Source organism: Rattus rattus, chromosome 2 (assembly GCF_011064425.1).
Source record: "Rattus rattus isolate New Zealand chromosome 2, Rrattus_CSIRO_v1, whole genome shotgun sequence".
Classification (NCBI taxonomy): domain Eukaryota; kingdom Metazoa; phylum Chordata; class Mammalia; order Rodentia; family Muridae; genus Rattus; species Rattus rattus.
In genome coordinates this window covers 169656503-169678609 of record NC_046155.1, presented here as the reverse complement: position 1 = coordinate 169678609, position 22107 = coordinate 169656503, and the positions used below count along the sequence as shown (strand labels likewise).

The following is a 22107-nucleotide window of genomic DNA, read 5'->3' as shown; positions in this document are numbered from 1 at the left end:
TCGGATTACATGTCGCCTATTCCAGACTCTCGGGTTTAGGGCTGACTCTCTCATCCAGGGTCATGATCTGGCTCCTAGGTTGGACCATGGGCTCTACCCTAGTTTGTGTCCTCCCTCCTCGAGACAGACTCTGTTAGGGCCCTGAAGCCTGTCTCCCCAGTCCTAGCCTATTCCAGGGGCTGCAAATCTCCCTGCTGCCCAGCTCTTGTTAGCTCTTGTGTTCTCAGCCTCGGCCTCCAGGAGGCACTCGATTCCTAAATTTGGGTTTGGGCGTCCCCTTCTATCCCCAGCCCCTGGCTGAAGTCTAGGGGACGAAAGTGTAGGAAAGGGTACACGCAGGAGCTGTGCCCCAGTGGTCTAAATTCCCTTTATAGAACTTTAAACCAGGCCCAGGCACATGAACGCCCCTGCTTGAGGTCATTCAGTAGCGTGTGTGTGTGTGTGTGTGTGTGTGTGTGTGTGTGTGTGTGTGTGTGTGTTTTCACAATAGTCCCTCCTTGGTGGTCAGGATCCTATGGAGACAGATAGAAACATCAGCCTTTCGACATGGCCCAAGGCTCTGTGATCCCTGAGCCAACTGTTTGGAGACCCCTCCTCCCCTGAAGGCCTGTAGGGCTCCCCTTGGCTCTCTGCTGTCTCTGTGACTCAGTCAGGCCTTGAGCCCCAGCAGTAAGGGCCGTGGCTCTGCTCTGGAATACTCCAGGCCTGCCCACTCCTCCCCATCACCTTCGGGCAGGTCTGTGGCATCCAGGGCTTTTCCTGACAGCCACACTTGCCTCCTCCTCATGCCCCTGTAGCTTGTCTTTCACTACTTTGTGGGTTCTTCTCTCTCCCACCTTTCTCCTCCCCTTTTTGTCCACTCCTTCAACCCCCTAACACTAGACTGGAGAGGAGAAAGGAGAGAGGGGAGGAAAGAGATGCCTGGATAAGGTCAGGGGTCAGAAAGGGGGCGACATTATCGTTAGACTATTCCTGCCGAAGAGATGCATTGAGTTCATTGGGGCGAGTTCAGTCCTCGCTGTCAGCAGATCTACTTTCTTCTTGTTTCTTCTTTGTGCATGACTACCTAACAAACTGTAATCAACGACAACCAGCAGCCCACCGTGCCTCTCGGGGCCCCAGCATTTATGTACCCTCTGGAAAGTCACCAGAATCCCAAACCTCACACAACTGCAGAAACTGTCTGCAGCTGGTAAAATCACACCCCTGCCACAGCACGAGGCAAATCTTAGTCAGCTGCTGCGCACAGTCCAAAGCAGCCCCATGTCCCACACCTGGGATTAAAACAAAAACATATTCCTATCATATTTGTGTTTTGTTAAAGAAACAAAAATTCCAAAATTGTCATCACCACCCCCATCTCTCACAAGTCTATATCCACTCCCCACACATAAGCCAAAGGGAGGCTGGAGAGATGGCTCAGTGGTTATGAGCACGGGCTGTTCTTCCAGAGGACCAGGGTTCAATTCCCAGCATCAACATGGCATCTCACAACATCTGTCTCTGAGGTTCCTGGGAGTCCAACGCCCTCTTCTGTCCTCTGTAGGCACCAGGCATTCACGTGGTACACATATTTTCACACAGGCAAAGTACTCATATACATTAAATAAGCCTTAAAAACAGACCAACGTACACAATGGCTTCCCACATCACTAAGTGGCTCTGAGAGCCAGCCTCCTGCCTGGCACACCTGCATGCACAGGCCTCTATCTAGTTTACTCCGGCCTCTGTGGCCTGCTCTTTGCTCTTGGACTCTGAAGACTCAATGGCTACCACAGCACCTCTCTGCACTTGTTCTTCCCCAGCACCTCCTTACCACCAAAGGCTGAAAAGTAAACGCAAGTGCAAGGAAAATGAAGACAGGTCTCAAGGACAGCTGACTTGTCAGTGTCAATGCGTTAGGCCTCCCTAGAGCACAGAGCCCACCTCACCCTCACGCCAGGGTCCTCTTTTCTCCCAAGTGTCTGTTCAGCAATGGACTAGGTGTGGTAGCGCACACCTTTGATCCAGACACTGAGGCAGGTGGATCCCTGTGACTATGGGGCCAGCTTGACCTGCATATCTGGTTCCAGGCCAACCAAAGCTACATAGTGAAACTCTGTCTTTAAGAAGGGAAGGGTTCGGTCCCCAGCTCCGGAAAAAAAAAAGAAGGGAAGGGTTGGGCTGGAGAAATGGCTCAGAGGTTAAGAGCTCTGTCTGCTCTTCCAGAGGTCCTGAGTTCAAATCCCAGCAACCACATGGTGGCTCACAACCATCTGTAATGGGATCCGATGCCCTCTTCTGGTGTGTCTGAAGACAGCACCGGTATACTCATATACATAAAATAAATATTTTTTTAAAAAAAGAAGGGAAGGGTTGGGGGTGATCCCAGCCACTCCTCCAAGCTCCTCAGATGGTCCAGACATCCCTTGACCACAGCACTTAGCTCAAACTATAAAAATGTCTGTAGACCTTCAATATGACAACTGCACAGAGATCAGATCAGGGCACGTGCCACTGTATCTCACATCTCATAATCCTTTGCTGGGGCCTGAAATATCACCGTTGTCTCTCGGGCCTCCAAGTTCTTCCCCTGTACTACACTGGAATCCTGCTAAGTTTAAACACTTCCACATACATGACACTGCCCTGCATGGCCACCATTCTGGGTGCTCCCCAGAGCAGGGTGTCTGATCCCCAGATTCTTGCTCTATGCAGAGGGACCTCCATACCCACCACTTTACAATTGAAGAAACGGAAACATGGAAAGAGTGGACACTTTGATGTAGTTGATTCTGGAATTTGGAACCACTTGCCCTCAATGGGAGTTTTCCTGTCTGCTGTTCCCACTGTCCAAAGTTGGGGGCATCTGAAGTCAGTCACAGGCCTGACTCCTCTGTGTGTGCGGGGAGCTCAGCCTAGGGTGCAGACTGACTTTATTTTATATGCATGCGCATTTTGTCTGCCTGCACGTATGTGTGTGTACCATGGAGATCAGATTAGCGCATTGACTTCCTGGAACTTGAGCTGCAGATGGCTGTGAGTCACCACGTGGGTGCTGGGAATAGAACCCTGGTCCTTGGCAGGAGCAACCAGCGCTCTTAACCTGCCTAGCCATCTCTCCAGCTCTGGGGAAGCTGCAGCAACCTCAGTGTTTTCTTGTACCCCAGCAGTACTGAGTCCTGTCTGCCTCACCCTGCCCTGAGGGAAGCCTGGAGGTCAGTCCCCATCATCTGTCTCTCTCACCCTGGCTATAGCCACACTCCTTCAACTACTGACCAGCATGCTCAGCGGCTTTGTAAAGCCCTGAGCACATCTGCCTGCATCCTCAAGACCCTACCTCAAACATCTCCCATGAGGCCTTGCCCCACCTGCCTCTCCCACCATCTCACTCTCTACCCCACACTGCAGTCACCTGCCCGTTCTACTCATTCATCCGTCCAACAGATCTCTAAATATTTACTGAGCCCCAGAGTTGGCCAAGCAGGCAGGGCAAAGCCTCACGGGAGATCAGTAAGAAGCCGAGCCCTGAGGAGCACTGTGGTGATTGTTTTCTTCATGGTGGAATAAAATTCCATCGTGCGGATGTAGAAAGGAGTCCATGGGGGGAAAGAAATAGGCTTTTGGCTAGATTGTGTGAAGCCCTAGGTCCAGTCCCCAGTTCTGGGAGAAAAATAATATAAAATAAATAACTGATAGATAAGATAGAAAGAATTTAAAAGGGGGTGGGGGAGAGGTAGGGTAATAGAACACATGTGATATGGGGGCAGAAAGAACTGTTGGAAGTAAAAGGACCCAAGGGTGGGGCAGGGAAATTGAAGATCAGAAGTAAATTATGTATGAAAACACTATAATAATTTTTAAAAACACTATTATTTTGACTGATAACAAAATAACAAAAGAAACGATGGAGGAAAGGTCACTTGAATGACCCAACACCAATGGAAGAAGCCCTTGTGATTGTCTGTCTGTTATGTCTAAACCCACACTCCTGATGGGGGGAGGGAAGCCAGCCTGAAACTGACATTTGTTTTACAAAATGCTTTACTAAGCTCCACCAGTAGGGGCGCTAGAGGGAAGGCTTCAAGGCTGTAGTGCGAAGAAAAGCTTGCTCTGCCAAGCTCCTCTCCTAGGGGGCTCTAGAGCAGTGGTTCTCAGCCTTCCTAATGCTGCGACCCTTTAATACAGTTCCTCGAATTGTGGCGCCCCTCAGCCATGAAATCAATTTGTTACTACTGTAATTTTGCCACTGTAATGAATTGTAATGTAAATATCAGTTTCCCAATGCTCTTAGGCAACCCCTATGAAAAGGTCGTGCAACCCCTGAAAGGTAGCAACCCACAGGTTGAGAACCACCGCTCTAGGACAGAGGGCTTGCTCCCTGCCTCCCTCCAAGTTCTGCTTTGCTCTGTCCTAGCAACAACTGCAGGGCTGGCTTCGGCCAGTGCCAGCCTCAGGGGGGCCAAGTTGCAGCATCTTTTCGCTTTTGATAAACAGCTCTGGCTTTCCCCTTTGCTGTCAGAACTAAGGGTGTGGTCACCTTCAGCACGGCACCAGAGAGAAAGGGTGGGCAAGAGTGGCCCTGCAGCTTAGCTCAGGTGCCTTTGCAAAGCTGGGACACAGCTCCTCGTTTATATATTGTGGGACTGCATGTCCATATGACAGAAAGGCTGAGTCCCAAAAGTATTTCCTGTGTGGTTCTTCACTGGGAAGTCTTGGATCCTGACTTGGAGGTCTTTTACTCCCTCACTCAGCAAGTCAATGATGTAGCAAGGATCTGACTGAAGCAGAAATGACCCACAAGTCCCGATGGGCACTCAGGCCACACGGTCCTCAGACAGACCATCAGGTGTTGGGTGTCCTGTGAGGCCCTCCAGCAGCCAGGACGGGTGTCTCAAAGGACAAGTGACCACAGAGCGTGTGGGTTTGCCTCCACATGTGTCACAGCACTTGCTACAGCCACAGACAGCATCTCACAGGACACCAGCATCCTGCTACTTTCTGGGGACTGACCAGCCTTACTCCAAATGCGAAGCTGGATGGGCCCTTTGGCAGACAGGTGTGTGGAAGTCACACTATCGAATGTGGTGAAAATTGCCATGAAATCCCAAACACCTGCCAAGTGTCGACAGCGCCAAGCTAACGGTGGCGCTCTGGGATGATCTTTGGATCCCTCAGGCTTCAGGCAGGAGCTCTTACCATGAGCTCCTACCTAGCGCTGAGCTACACCGCCAGACTTCTTTTTACTGTGTGTGTGCGTGCACGTGTGCGTGCGCGAATGTGTGCAGGCCATGGTGCCCGTGTGTGCAGGAGAGGACAGTCTGCAGGAGTAGTCTCTGTCTCTACTGTGTGGGTTCTAGAGATTAAGCTCAGGCCATCAGATGTGGGAGCCCTTGCTGGCCCCCCCTTTCCTTTTTATTCTGGGACAGAGTCTCACAACGTTGCCTAGGTAGGCTTAAATTTGTAATCCTCTTGCCTTAGCCACGTGAGTGCTAGGACTTCGGTGGCCCTGCCGTTACTGGTTAGTTGGCAATTCTCTGCGGAGCTGGGGAGGTGTAAGCCTAGCACCCGCATAGAAGCTGGCATGGAGAGATGTGCCGCTGTAACCTCGGTCCGTGCGGGAGGAGGAACACAGGGATTCCTGGAGCTCACTGGGCAGCCAGTCCAGCTGGCAAGCTCGGTGAAGAACCTCAGATAAGATGGGGAGCTGGAGAGGTGCTTCAGTTCCCAGCACCACACGGCAGCGCACAACCCAGTTCTAGGGGATCCGAAAGCCTCTTCTGGCCTCTTTGGGCACCAAGCACACATGTGAGGTACATATACTAAAAATGTGTATATTCATATACATAAAGTGAAAATAGAGTGGAGGGGACAGAAGAGAATCCCAGATACTGACCGCTGGCCCCCCACATGAGCTTTGCACGCACACACAAATGAGCATGCACATACACTGTACACACACACACACACACACACACACACACACACACACACACACACCACACGATCCTTCCGTTCAAATAGCCACAAGGCAGGCATGAGTGCACACGCCCAGCAATCCCAGCACTTGGCAGCCTGAGGAAGGAGGATCAAGAGTTTATGGGCTATGGCCATGGCTCCGTGCATGCCTGATGCCTTCGGTGACTGTAGTGAGGTACGTGGTTATTTTTATCTCCAGCCTGGTCTTGGCTGACATCAGCAGGCACCACTGCTAATCCCACTAATGGAACTAGGCTTTGGCTCCTTGGACACAATCGGTGTAGCGTCACCCAAGCAGCAGTCACACGGGGCTGCAGGGACCCTGGAGACCAAGGTTTATGGAGCCTGTATCAGGGCAGAGAGTGGAAACATTGATGCTGCCCCGAGACAAGGCTTCAAGGATGTGTACTGGGCTCCGGGTGGTCCTTAGAAGTCAGTGTGGCTGAGAAGACGTCTGCCGGGGCACGCGTGTGGGCTGACAGGTGTACTGGTTGACTCTGGTGAAGACAATTCACTTGGGACAGCAGCTGCAGTTCAGCCGCCACTCGGGTACAATGACCCACAACCATTTTCCAGGAGCCACCTGCCTTTGCATTACCAAACAGGCAGTGACATGGGGGTGGGACAGGTCCCTGCTCCTTTCAAGCCTCCACAGTACCCCCTGGAGGAGGAAGAGCTGCTTTTGAGTTACTAGGCAGGGAAACATGGAGCATTAAGGAATAGGCTTTTGCTACCACGGTGGCCCTGGTTCCCTGGGTCAGTGCACCAACCTGGAGCTCTACGTTTCCAGATGTGTGAATTTCAACCCTACAGCCAGGAACTGGGAAAGCACAAGGCGGGCCCATCACCCTATCAGACACATTCTGGGTTGAATTTGGGCTTAGACTGTCCACCACGTGACCGTATCAGCCTCTCCGTGGTCCAGCAGGCAAAGCTGGGGGACGGCTTACAGAAACAGTGACAGGGGTGGCCATGGTCCTTCTGAAGAGCAACTAAACAATACACAACGGAGCCATTAAGAAGGCTGGCATGCATTCTCTCTCTCTCTCTCTCTCTCTCTCTCTCTCTCTCTCTCTCTCTCTCTCTCTCTCTCACGATGGAACCCACAGCCTCACATAACAGGCGATTGCTCTACGACTGAGTTATATCTCTAGCCCTTATCTGGTCTTTTTCCCTTTTCTTCTCTCTGTCCTTCTCCTTCTAAGGCAGGGCTCACTGTGTAGGCCTGGCTGCTCTGGACCTGGCTGCATGGGCAAGGCTGACCTCAGACTCAGAGACCTGAGAGACCTCAGGGACCTGCCAGCTTTGCTGGGGCTAATGGTGTGTCCCACCATGCTTCACTAGCTGGTCATTCTATAGTGAGAATCTGCCCGGGAACAAGAAGGGGCCAGGAATGGTGGTTCATGTCTACAATCTCAGCTCTCAGGAGAGGAAGATAGGAGGATCAGGAGTTCAAAGTTATCGTCAGCAAGTTCCAAGGCCAGCCTAGACTGTGTGACATTCTATTTCAAAATGAATTAAAAGCCTAGCAGTGGTGCTACACGTCTTTAATCCTACACTTGGGAGGCAGAGGCAGACGGATCTCTGTGAGTTCAAGGCCAGCCTAGTCTACACAGTGAGTTCCAGGACAGTTAGGGCTAAACAGAGAAACCCTGTCTCTAAAAACCAAAAAGGAAGAAAGAAAAGAAACTGAGTGTGATGGCTGGCACCTGTACTCGGGGCTGCTCTGGAGGCTGAGGTGAGAGGATCACTTTAGCCCAGGGAGTGGAGGTTTACACAGACGACATAGCAAGATTCCATCTCAAAGAAAGAAAGGATCAAAGGATGAAAGGAAGGCATTGGTGGAATGGAAGAAAGAGAGACAGCTCAGAGGTTAAGAGAGGGCATGTACTGCACTTGTAGAGGACACAGGTCCAAGTCCCAGCACATACATGGCCGTTCCTGTCTATTTGTAACTCCAGTTTCAGAGGACCCGACACCTTCCCTGGCCTTCACAGGCACCGGGCACCACATACACACAAGCAGACACACATGCAGGTAAAAACTCTCTCTACACATACACACACACACACACACACACACACACACACACACACACAGAGAGAGAGAGAGAGAGAGAGAGAGAGAGAGAGAGAGAGAGAGAGAGTTTTTTAAAAATCTATTTAAATGCTAAATAGTGCGTCTACATGGGGATTGCAGCCCTGTAGCTGTTTAGGCTAAAACAATCAGATACTATTTTGGGCCTTCCTCATTGGCACAGCTCCCCCACCCCCACCCCCAGCTTGATAACATCCACGGTTGGCAAATGCTCAAGAAACCTGACATTATCCTCAGACGACACATATCCTCGTATTTGTAGGAATATAAGCAGGTGGAGCCTTTCTGAACAGCCATTTGGCAGTCTGTGCTTCAACACAATCCCTAGTCTTTGACCCGACCCTCCTACTTCTCAGAATGCATCCCTCAGGGACATTCCCATAAACCCACAGGCCGAGTTCAGAGGGGCAGCAGCTGTGCCAGTGAAGACTGGAAGCCACCCAGCCAGCCTTTGATAGGGGATGAGCTTAATAATTCACGCCCCAGCCATAAATGGAATTCCCCAGTCTTCCCTTTCAGTTTCTAACAAACACTGGCATCACGATCTGACCACTGCACGGTGGAGACAGGATACGTCACCTGTCCGGCTGGTCCAGCCCAACCCCACACAGCCCTCCCATGCACATCCAGTCTGGGAGCACACCTGCCATGACTGACGCCCCAGCCCAGGCCAAGTCTTCCATGTCTAAACCTCCTCTCCTCCAGCAGTCTCCCACGTGAGCCGTCTGCTCCTGCTCGCTCCCTGTTGTAGCTGCTTCCCAAGAGAATATCCAGAGCACACACATTTCCCCCTAGCGATTTAAAAGACCCAAGAGGTCTATCTGTTCAGTTAAAGCAGACAAATAAAAGGGAATGCAGAGATGGAGCAGAGTGGGAGCGAAGGAGTTCACTGCCAAGCCTGAGAACCCAAGTCCCATGCTGGCACCTATGTGGTGGACAGAGAGAACTGACTTCCACAGTTATCCTCTGGCTTCACTCATGTGCCATGACATCCATGTACACACACACACACACCACACACACACACACACACACACACACCACACACACACACACACACACCACACACACACACACCACACCACACACACACACACCCACACACACACACACACACACCACACACACACACACACACACACACACACACCACACACACCACACACACACACACACCACACACACACACACCACACCACACACACACACACCATACACCCACACACACACCACACACACAGATACACCACACACCACACACACACACCACACCACACACACATACACACACACACCACACCACACACACACACACACACACACCACCCACACACACACACACCTACACACACACACACACACACATACACACACACACACACCACACACATACACACACACACCACACACACACATACACACACACACCACACCACACCACACACACACACACCACACACACACACCACACACACACACCACACACACACCACACACACACACACACACACACACACACACCACACACACACACACCACACACACACACACACACCACACACACACACACACACCACACACACACACACACACCACACCACACACACACACACACACACACACACACACATACACCACACACCACACACACACCACACCATACACACACACACACCACACACACACACACACACACCACAAACCACACACACCACACCACACACACCACACACACACCAACAACACCACACACACACCACACACACACACACACACCCCACACACACCACACCACACACACCACACACACACACCACACCACACACACACACACACACACACACCACATACCACAACACACACACACACACACCACACACACACACACACACACACACCACACATACACACACACCACACAAATCACACATATACACACCACACACACACACCCAACACACACACACCACACCCACCACACACACATATCACACACACACACACACCACACACACACACACACACACACACACACACACAACACACACACACACACACCCACACACACACACACACCACACATACACAACACACCACACATACACACACACACACACACACACACACACACACACACACACACACACACACACACACACACACACACACACACACACACACACACACACACACACACACACACACACACACACACATACACACATACACACACCACACACACACAACACACACACACACACACATACACACACACCACACACATACACACACATACACACATACACACACACACACACACCACAACACACACATACACACACACATCACATCTCACACACACATCTCACACACACACACACACACACACACACAGAGTGTTTTGTTTTTTTTAAAGGACTGTGGTGCTGATATCTGTGATGACGAAGATGAACTTCAGAAACAGCAGGCTGGGGAGATGGCGCAGAGCGCTCAGAGCACCGGCTGCTCTTTTAACTCTAGTTCTAGGAGACCTGATGCCCTCTTCTGAACTCCACAGGCGCTGCGTGCGTATGGCGCACAGGCACATACTCACATTCTCAAATAAATAAAAACGTTAAAAAAAATCACACCGAGTGAAAAGAGCCAGACTGAAAAGTCTGAATGCGGGATGATCTCACGTGTCTGAAGTATCCATGACAGATAACTGAGAGACAGAAAGATTCTTGGCCTCTAGAGACTGGGTCGGTGAAGGGAGGAATAGGAAACATTTACTAATGAATCCAGAGGGGTGTGTGTGTGCGTGTGTGTGTGTGTGTTAGAGTGTGTGTGTCTGTGGTGTGTGTGTGTATCTGTGGTGTGTGTGTCTGTGGTGTGTGTGTGTGCATGTGTGTGCATGTGTCTGTGGTGTGTGTGTGTGTGTCTGTGGTGTGTGTGTCTGTGGTATGTGTGTGGTGTGTGTGTGCGTGTGTGTGTGTGTGTGTGTGTGATGAGTTTGGAATCAGGTATAGGTGCTGGTTTCACAACAATGAATATGTTTTATGCCATCTATCCATGCCCTGGTAGCCCAGGCTGCACTTTACGACATTCCTCATCTTAAATGTTAGGGTTACAAGCACACACATACACACGTACACAGTGATCACTACTGTGCCTGGCTGAAGGGTTTTAGAATGGTTCTCTGGGGCTGGAGAGACGGAAGAGCACTTCCGGTTCTTGCAAAGGACCAGAGTTTGGTTCATGAAGGCTCAACCATCTGTCACTTCGGTGTCAGGGGATCCATCGCCCTCTTCTGGCCCCTGCAGGAACTGCACACATGGTGCACTTCCGTACACGCAGGCAAAATGCTCAAATACGTAAAATAAAGTTAATACATTTTCTAAAAAGTTAAAATACTTTCTATCTGGGCACTTGGGTACCTGAGGCAGGTGTGTCTAGTGTTCAAAGCAAACATGGTTATGAGATCTTGTCTCAAGAAACAATCAAAACTAAGGGCGGTGAGATGGCTGGACGACGAAAGGTGCTTGCAAGCGAGTGACAATTGGAGTGTGGTCCATGGAACCCACATGGGGGAAGGAGTGAGCAGACTCCTAGGAGCTGTCCTCTGACCTCCGTGCACACATGATGTAGCATGAGTGCTTCTGTGCTCCCCTCCCCCACCCACAATAAATACGTGTTGGAAAGAACCAGCCAGGTGGATAACATGGCTAACCTTATAATTTGTGAAAGAGAAACAAACGAGGACTTAGAAGAGGTGGTGCGCATCTTTCATCTTGGCCCTAGGGAGGCAGCGGCAGGTGGAGATCTGTGAGTTTGAAGCCAGTCTGGACTACACGGTATGTTACAGGTCAGCCTGGACTCCAGAGTAAGACCCTGTCTCAGAAAGAGAGGGAGCCGGGGTCATCTGACAACTCTTGGTCCTGCCATAGCGTCCCTGCTAAATCACACAGTGGCTTCACAGCACGATTGAAAAGCACTCCAGATCTCCACCTCCCGATCAGCACCCCCGTGCTCTGTGCCCTGCTGGACCACACAGCTGCCTCCATTCTCTCACTCCGTCTCCTCTCACAGTGGTGCTTTTACTCCTTAGATGCCAGTGAGCCCAATCTAACCTCCAGGCGACCTTCCGGCTAGGGAATACTCTTCCCTCAGACCAGAACCTCCTTTCATTTCAGCTCGTATTATGAGAGCCTGTGGAGTAGCAAAATGTTCTAGAATGCTAAGGATACAGACTCGAGGTACATAGTACTTAGTCCCTGCAGGGCTGTCTTCCTCCTCTGTGATCTCTTCCTACGCATGCACGCACACTCGCGCACGCACACATGCACATCTGTTGGCTCCTTTGTCGCCATCACGTTTTGTTTCTATCCACAATGCCCCCACTGCCATATGATACATTCGCTGTGAGTTTCCACACTAGAGGAACAGGAGCTCTCTCTGGTCTGTATACAGCATCCTGCTGGTGTCTGGAGCACAGACCAGCACACAATAGGTGGGCAACAAAGAAATGAAGTAGGGCGTGGTGGCCCACAACTTTAGTCCCAGCAGAGGAACTAAAGGCAGAGGTAGGCGGATCTCTGTGAGTTCAAGGCCAGCCTGGTCTACACAGTGAGACTACTCTGGGGAGGAGTCACACATACACACTCAAGCGAAGACAGAAGAGAAGAAGAGTGGATTACACAGCATCACTGCATGTAACATGATTCCATTTTTGCAACAATAAATAAAAGTGGTACATACATAACTGGGTGTGGCCACGTGTGCCTATCATACCACTTGGGCGGCAAAGGCAGAAGAAACAGGAATTCACAGTTGCCCTTGACTACACGATGAGTTCCAAGACAGCCTGGGCTACGTGAGACTTAGTTTCAATTTTTTTTTTTTTTAAATGTGAGTTAATGAATTTAAAGAAAAAGACTGAGAGATTGCCCTATATCCTGGCTGTCTCTGCGGTGTGAGACCGTGGCCACGCTAAGCCACACTGAATGCTCCTGCTAATCCCTCCCATGGGTATCAATTTGTGTTGCGCCTTTGAACTGAGGCAAACAAAGGGCTTGTGTTTTTGTTTAGGTTCTGTAACACTGGAGGTTGAACTCGAAACGCAGAGCCAAGCTTGTGCAAGCTACCGATGAGCTTGCAACTCCTCCGGTCACATCATAACTTTCGATAACATGTAGGAATACAATTTTGACACTGTTTTTGTTTCAAGGCAGAGTCTCTCTGTGTAGCCCTGGCTGTCCTGGAACTCACTTTGTAGACTAGGCTGGCCCCAAACTCAGAGATCCTCCCTGTCTCTGCCTCTTGAGTGCGGGGATTAAAGGCGTCACCACCACACCCGGCTATACTGCTGTTGTATATCACAGTTAGATAATCCATGCCTGCAGCAAACTGATTTTGTTTACTGTTTCGTTTGGAATCAGGGTCCAGTCCAGACTGGCCTTGGATTTGCCATCTCGTCTTGATCTTCTTAGCACCAGAATTCTAAGTATGCATCACCATGCCTGGCTATGGGATGAGGTTTTTTGTTTTTTTTTTTGGTTCTTTTTTTTTTTTTTTCGAGCTGGGGACCAACCCAAGGTTTTTTTTTTTAATTTTTTTTTATGCGTAGGGTATTTTGTCTGCGTGTATGCTGGCGCCATGCCTGGTGTCAGCAGAGACAGAGAGGTTAGTGGGTATCCTGGAACTGCAATTATAGACAGTTGTGAGGCACCATGTGGGTGGGTGGGAATCGAACCTGTGTCCTCTGGAAAAACAGCCAGTGCTCTTAGCTACCTCTCCAGCTCCAAGATGATGGTTTTATAAGCGCACAAGATCTACCTTATGGTAATATTCCTTTCCATCTCTGCACTACCTATATAACTTCCTTAACACATCAATTTTTGGAACTAGAACAGCAATACAGCAGAGTATTTAAAAATGCCAGTCTTGGGGACTTGGTGCAGTCCCCGGGGACGGGGTTGGATAAAGACCATAAGCAAGCTGGAATCAGCTAGATGTGCTTGTCTGAAGAAACACCGTGTGCCTGCACATGCGGGGATGGGCAGCAGCTCCACAGACCCCTGGGAGAGCCACCCGTTCCCTGTTCCACATCAGCTCACGCGGCACACCCATATCCTGATATCCTAAGTGATGTGGACATTGTCTTGGTTCTGACAGCATGTGTGTGGATCTCATCTCTTCCCCAGTGATGGCCTTCTGGTTTGGGGTACACTGAGACTCAGACGGGCATCTGCCGGTCTTGCAGGTCACACAACCCTAATGAGTAAGTTCAGCCCAAATCAGGGTTACCTGAGCCCACAGGCAATGTTCTAACACCCCGGGACCACGACATCAGCAGTGAGCTCCTATGTGCTATGGCCTACTCCCATTTGACGGCTGGACAGATGGCTCAGTGGTTAAGAGCACTGGTTGCTCTTACAGAAGACAGACCTGGGTTCAGTTCCTAGCACCCACGTCAGCTCACAAATCTTCCCACTTAATCCAAAGTTCCACGTGTGCATGTGTGTGTCGCGGGTGGATGAGGGATATTGTACTACTTCCAAAGGGGAAACTGAGGCTCAGAGTGATATGGTGGCTTGCCAGAAATCCTACATGATCCCCTCCCCCCAGGCCGGAAGCTCACTGGCCAGCTACTAACCACTGTGCATGCCCACTGTCATGGATGCCACCGTGGACCTCAGACTTCTATCAGGCTCAGGGTACTGGCTGCCCAAGCGGCCCTGGGTCATGGAAGCTTCCAGCTCTGTCAATGGAACACCCCTTGACTAAGGTCCTAAGGCTCCCTGAGGCAGCTCACAGCATAAGACTATCAAGAGCTCAAGGCCTCAAGGTAGGTCGGGGGGAATGTCTTCATCCAGCCAAGGATGGCTGGTGGAGTAGGCATAACTGTCAGAGCTGAACTCCTCGCTCCCTCAATCCGAGCCCTCTGCCTTCTGATGCCGGCCTAAGATGTCTGGTATACCTTATAGGTCAGACCTGCACTGTGGACACTGTGTAGAATGGCCTGAGGTGAGGCAGCTGGTGAGGGTTAGCAAGAGGGCAGGGATGGGACTGGGGAAGCCATTCTTTTGGGGGAGCGCTTGTCTAGCACGCATGAGGCCCTGGGTTTGATTCCCCAATGATGGCCTAAGACTCAAGAAGGGCAGCTGCCTGTCTGCAGGTGGCCAACCTGGGATACACGAGACCTTGTTGAAGGGAGGAAGGAGGGAAAGAAAAACTAGGGCTGGCGTTACGGCTCAGCAGCTAAGAGCGCAGCCTTCTCTTGCAAAGGAGCCAGGTTTGTTTCCCAGAACCCTCATGGCAGCTAGAAACATCTGTATGTCCAGTTCAGGGGGTCTGACGTCTTTGTCTTCTTTTTTTTTTTTTTTCGGAGCTGGGAACTGAACCCAGGGTCTTGTGCTTGCTAGGCAAGCGCTCTACCACTGAGCTAAATCCCCAACCCCCTTTGTCTTCTTCTAACCTCCATGGACACCAGGCACGCATGTGCTACATGGACATACATGCAGGCGAACACTCACATACATAAAAATAAATCAATCTTTGAAAAAGAAAAGAGGGGCAGAGCCCGAGTCCTCGGCACAGTGGGAATGGAAGTCTCTGGCAGTGGCCACTGGGTGGGATAAACGGATGGGATTCTGAGAACAACCAAGGACCCCTGGCTGAGGTCAGTGCATCGGGCTGCCTTCCGTCCGGAAGTCATTCGCTGGCTTGCGACCAGCTGATGGGATGCCCACTGTGGCTCGCCCATCACTAACCCAACAGCCTCACTGCACTTGAGGCAAATACTAACCCTTCCTCCACTGTGAGGCTCTGAGGATGGGCACTGGGACAAAGTCCCGAAGGAACTTTTGATTGGCTACAGCGACCACTGTCCTGGTAGCCTAGGCTTCCTAACTGTCTGCTGGGAGGTTGGCAAAGGATGGTGCCTTGGGGGCAGACACACCTGGCTGCACCCCCAGGAAGTTGGGACATATCCCCGTGCCGCTGGGCTGCAGGCCTCGCACAGGCAGGCGGGTAGGGACGCTCCAGAGTTAAGTAACAACTGGGAAGTTGCCAGCACATGGTGTGAAGTCAAGCAGGGGCAGCTGCTGCTGTTGGGTGATCTAGCAAGGACGCCCACGGGGCTCTGCAAGCATGGCCACAGCACAGCAGGCGGCACAGACTCGGCAGGACCCAGTCTCAGCCTCCTGGTGCACCCAGCCTGCTTCTCCTCTCCAGTTCCCTCTGTAAATGTCGACAGCCCCCCCGGCCAGACACGGAGGGAGCTGTACTGCATCCTCCTCCTTGCCCTGACTTCCCAGGAGTCATTGGGCCCTGCAATCACCAGGCCCTTCTTCCCCTAATCTCTGCTGCACTCCGGCCCTGGCCCCATTATCTCATCTACAATCTCAGGCCAGCCTATCCCCGGCTCTCACTTGAACCAGCTTGACCTGCTGGTTCTGGCTCCTTTATCAGCCCAGTGAGGGCAAGGCCAAGCCTGGTTTGCTTATTTCAGGGTAAAGCAGAGATCCTGGTACACAGTAGGTGCTCAACAAAAGCCAGCTGGATGGCACAATCTGCCCAGGTTGGCAGGCGTAAGAACATTAACAGGATAGGTCACAGGAAGGGGCACCTCTGCCTCCCAGGCCCTGCCCCAGGTCTTTCTTCATTTGCTGCTCCCAGCCATGCTACGGGCCAGGAGCCCTTCTCTAGTTTCATATGAAGGCAGGGTATACAGCAGTGTTGAGTAATTTGCCAAAGGTCACATGGTTACTGCACTGCAGAAGCAGGACTAAAGGGTTTGGCTGTGCAGGAAATAGATACAGTGGTCCCAGGTACCAAATCCCTGCGCTTACCTCATGAAGCCAGAGCCACCAAGATGAAGGTCAGGCTGGAAGCTCTTCCTTCTGTGAAGGGTGCCTATTTTTGGGGGCTCCATTCAAAGGAAACTCCTGGGGCTGATCCCATCGGCTAGTGTGTAAAGCCTGACCTATAGGTGTTTGCACGCATTCACAAACACTCTTAGACAGAGGAGCAGGCTGTGGACACAGACCCTGGGGAATCGGACCCTGGGTACAGGACCGAAGCCTTGGCCCTCCTTCCCTCTGCCCAGGCCCCCCCTTTTGGGGATTCAGGCCTAAACACCTACCTACTCTGGGGCAGAAGCTTTTAACCCAGCCCTCTGGCTCAGGGGACCACGCCTTGGGGCTTGCCTGCAGGCTGAAGTGGGGGGACCAAGCAGTCAGGACTCAACCCCATGCCTTCCTCCTCAGGATCAGTTCTGCTTTGTGTGGGCTTCAGAAAAGGCTTTGCTTTCAGTGAGGAAAAGTTCTATCATCAAATAACTTCAGAGACTCAAAGCCCGGAGGGATAAGTGTCCTTGTGACAAAGTACCCTGGTTGTGTCTATCTGTATGACTTTCAGGGGTTCCAAAGTAGGAAGTGCTGGCTTGGGAGAGGGAAGGGCCAAGCCCAGTGTCAAGGCTGCCCTCACTGCAGCTCCCTGTTCTGCACATCAGCTCCTCTGGTCCTAACGACCTCCCTCCTGGTTGTCTCTGGACTGAAAGACAGTCTTCGGGGTCAGAGACGGGGCTCATTAGCAGAGTGTTGGTCAGCGTGTGTGAAGCCCTCAGTTCAAACCCCAGCACCTTCTATAAACTGGTGTCAAGTGCCATCGGATACCGGTAACTGGAGACGGATCAGGGTGACCGGGGTCATACTCGGCTACAAACTGAGGAAGAGCAGCCTGGAGCTGGTTGTGATGGTGCAAGCCTTTAATCCCAGCACTGGGGAGGCAGAGGCAGATGGATCTCTGAGTTCCAGGCTAACCTGGCTACAGGGTTCCAGGACAGAGAGAGAGAGAGAGAGAGAGAGAGAGAGAGAGAGAGAGAGAGAGAGAGAGAGAGAGCGCACAAACGCAGCCTGAGCTACTGAGGCTTCCACACATGTGCACACACAGTCAGGGACACACACACGCACACACACACACACACACACACACACACACAAACACGCATGGGAAATGGAGAGAGAAAACAGTATGTTCTTCTGTGTCTGACAAGCGACCACATCAGACCCTCTCAGGTATAATCCTTGCCATAGGGAGGGGAGAGTGGGGTTTGGAGTAGAGAAAAGATCCATCCGGAAACTCCAGTCCAGGTTGGTCTGACTCCAGAATATTCTTTCCACTCTGGCCTTGCCTCCTACCTCTCCTGCCTGGCTCTCCCCCTCCTCACCTTCATCCAAGCTCTTCCCACACACAGGCAGGCCCAGCTGGCTCACCAGAGTGTCTCACTCTTAGAGGCTCCACCTCTGTAAACGTGGTTTCCTTTGCTCGTCACCCCCTCACTTCATCATGCCCCCTTTTTTGTGGTGGTGGTGGGGGCAGTGGGGTGGGTTGGGAGGGGTTGAGATATGGTCTCATTATGTAGTCCTTGCTGGACTGAGGTTGGCATTGGTAATCCCCCTGCCTCTGCTCCCTGTCTGCTGTGATTACATGCCGTGGGCCACCATGAAGTTATTTTGTTTGTTTTTTGTTTTGTGGAGTGAGTTTATATGTGTCTGTGTGGGTGGGGGACAGACAGGTCTTGTCCTGCAGCCTAGGTTACCCTTAGACCTATGCTTTCCCGCCTCTGCCTTCCCTGTGCTCGGACGGCAGGCGGGCACCCCACACCTGAGTCCCTGTATGCCCTTGCTCATCACTTCAGGCAGCATGGCCCCTTCTGGGAAGCTCTGAGTGCTGGGCCAGGGCCTTTCTTCTGAGTTTGCTCCATCAGAATCTACTTGGCCCTGGACTGTGGGCATTTACTTCTTGGACCCTAACAAGGCTTTAAGCTCTCAAAGGGCAAGGTCCCTTGTTCATGGAATCCAGCACAGGGCAAAGCACATAGTAGGTGCTCCACAAGCACCTAATGAGAGCTCTGTTTTGTTTTGTTTTGTTTTGTTTTTTAAGCTGGTTTTGCAACAAGGTCTCAAGTGACATAACCCAGCCTGACCTCCAACTTACAATGTAACAAAGAGTCTTCCTGCCTCAGCCTGTCAAGTGCTGGGATCACAGGTGCACCACCATGCTTGGTTTATGTGGATTTGAATTCAGGGCTTCACGAACGCTATGCAAGTACTCTACCAAACACGGATCTGCATTCCCAAACCCAAACAGACAACTCTTGGTGCCTGAAGTGTGCCAGGCCTCCCTGGTGGTTCTGTGCAGGCCGCAGACCTTGCTTGTGGCCTTGCCTCCTGCACGAAGCCTCCTTGACTACTTCAGGTTTTTACCTGATTCCTACTCTATGTCACCGTCATTCACTCATCAAACCTCTGCGCCCAAGAGGAGCATCCTGGGAAAACACAGGAGGTGACACAAGGCTGTGCTTTTCCTCCCTAGCCCCAGGACACTCAGGGCAGAGGTTACCTTCAACCTTTTGCCTTTTTCTTTTGCACTGTGCTGTGATCTGGCCCCACCTTCCCTTCCTCCTTCCCCACCCCCTCTCAGCCGTACCCGGTTGATGAGCTCGCCAACCATTCCTGTCCAGGAACCATTGGGCTCAGGTGCCCCGTACAGTCCGTCCTCCACCAACCGCAGGCGATACCGGAAGCGCAGCAGCTCGGCCAGCTCCCGAAGCATGTCCACGCAGAAGCCCTCGAAGCGCTCGTTCCCTGACAGGGCCTGGAAGTTGGGCCGGCGCATGACATACGGGTTCTCCTGGGTGGGCAAGAGAAAGCAGGGGTCAGAGTCTGAGTCAGGGACCCTGAGGCCCAGGGTCATCTGCTAGGGATGGACAGTTGGACAGTGGACTCCCTGCTTGCTTGCTTCTTCTGTTATTGTGTGTATAAGACATGATTGTACACATGCGTGGAGCATCACAGCTATTACTCCTCAGGAGCTATCTGCCTTGATTTTTTTTTTTTAAAAAAAAAATCTATTTTATGAGTATAATATTTTGTCTGTGTGTACATGCCTGCTGCCAACCAAGGCAAGAAAGTAAGGCTGGATCCCACAATCTTGAGTTACAGATGGATATGAGCCCCCATGTTGGTGCTGGGTACTGAATCCCTCTCTTTTGGGAGCGGCCGGTGCTCATAACTGCTGAGCCATCTATCCAGCCCTCCTTGCGCTTGCTCACTGTTGTTTTCTAGAGACAGTGTCTCACTGGCCGGGGACACACAATGTAAGGTGGGCTGTCTGCCCAGCATGCCCCTGGGGTCTGCCTGACTTTGCTGCCCAAGCATTGGGATCACAAGCCGGACTGAGCTGCCTCTAGGGCCCTGTTTGTGATTTTTTTTTTGTTTTGAGACTGGGTCTCCTGTCACCCATGCTGAACTCAATGAATAGACAAGACTGGCCGTGAACTCCTGATCCACCTGCGTCTACTACCCAAGGGCTCGCACTAAGGCTACACACTACACCTGGCTGTTGCGAGTAATCCTTTAGAAATGCCGTGAGCCAACGACAGGTCTGAAAGCTGAGGGGTTTGGGGATGAAGGCAGTGACTCCGCCAGTCTCTTATCAGACTGTCACAGGGAGACAAGTGACTCTCTACAGCCAAAAAGCTCACTGGGCTCCACCCCCCCCCACCCCCACCCAGCCCCCCGCCCAAATGCCAGGATCAAGGGGGAGCTTCAGGGGAATCTGACTGGGCTTGCATCGAAGTAGAATGAAATTTTCTAAGATTCTCTTAGGACACGAATTACCCAAATTATCCCTATCGCACGCACAAGTACACACACGACCAGATTCGATGCCACCAGACAGCCCTCGCTCTCTGTCGTCGCATACATGGGTGGTTTCAATTTAGCGCTCTCCATATTTTTTTCACACAGCCAGCGGTGAGTCACTACACCAACTTTACGAGCCACCAATGTGCCCCAGGAGAGTGTCCCTCACCAGGATTTCACTCCAGCCTGAGCTGCCTCACGGCAGGCAGGCAGGACATGCCAGATGGTGAAACTGCAAGAGAATTCCGAAGCCTGGATTGTTTTGTAAAATCTCCTGATTATGAATGTTAGCGAGTCATTCAAATTCTAATACTGCTTTTTTTTTTTTTTTTTTTTTTTTAGGCCACACGCACACACCTGCCAGTTTGCAATGCCCGGCCTTTTACTATGTGCATGTCCTTTTGGGATTTTAAAATTTTATGCAGAAGAGTGTTTTGCCTACATGGATGTCTGCATACCACATACATGCCCGGTGCCCACAGAGGTCGGAGGAGGGCGCTGGATCTCCTGGAACTGAAGTTATGGAGGATTGTGAGGCTACCACGTGGGCGTTGGCAACTGAACTCGAGTCCTCTACAAGAATAGCCAATATGGTTTGGTTTTTGAGACAAGGTCTCACTATGTAGGCTCTGTGTGTGTGCTCTGTGTGTGTGTTTATGTGTGTAAAAATGTCACACACATAAACACACAGCACACACACAGAGAGAAGACATGTAAAGGTCAAAGGACGCTCTACATAGTCTATCCCTCCTTCCTCCTCCTCACAGGTCTCAGGGATGAACTTTGCTCCTCAGGCTTTGGGACAAGTGCCTTTGGTTGCTGAGTCCTCTCATCAACCCCAGGTCATTCGGCCTTAAATTCTCGCAGAAGTCTATATTAAAGGAAGGGGTGTTTTTTTTGTTGTTGTTGTTTTTGTTTTTAAGCTGGGGGCCGAACCCAGGGCCTTGCGCTTGCTAGGCAAGCGCTCTACCACTGAGCTAAATCCCCAACCCCTAAAGGAAGTATTTTTAGATTTTTTTTTCTTTGCAAAGCTGGAGATTGAATCTAGGGCCAGGGCAGATAGACAAACCAGCACTAACTCTAAGGCAGGCCTCCAGCTCCTCACGGGCAGAGTCTTGAAACAAGGTCTCACTAACTTGCCCAGACCCCTGCAGACCAGGGGAGCCTTGAACTTGGGAGTCCCTGCCTCAGTCTCCCTAATAGCTGGGATAAAAGGCCTGGGCTTGTTTTTAATGCACATGCACTTGTGTCCAGAGAGCAGGGGGCAGATGTGGCTATCCTATTCCACTCCCCCCCTCACTTTATCACCCCCTTCCATCAGCAGGTGGCTGCCCCCCCCCACTTCTTGGTAGTTGGCTAAATT

General features: G+C 51.4%; 1 protein-coding gene across 1 annotated transcript in view; it reads right to left on the bottom strand.

Moving 5' to 3' along the window:
- The window catches only part of Grik5 (glutamate ionotropic receptor kainate type subunit 5), a 60872-nt gene that overhangs the window by 17005 nt on the left and 21760 nt on the right, over positions 1–22107 (bottom strand). The window contains 1 exon segment of the mRNA XM_032894197.1: positions 19528–19731. Coding sequence (XP_032750088.1) covers positions 19528–19731 — 204 coding nt within the window.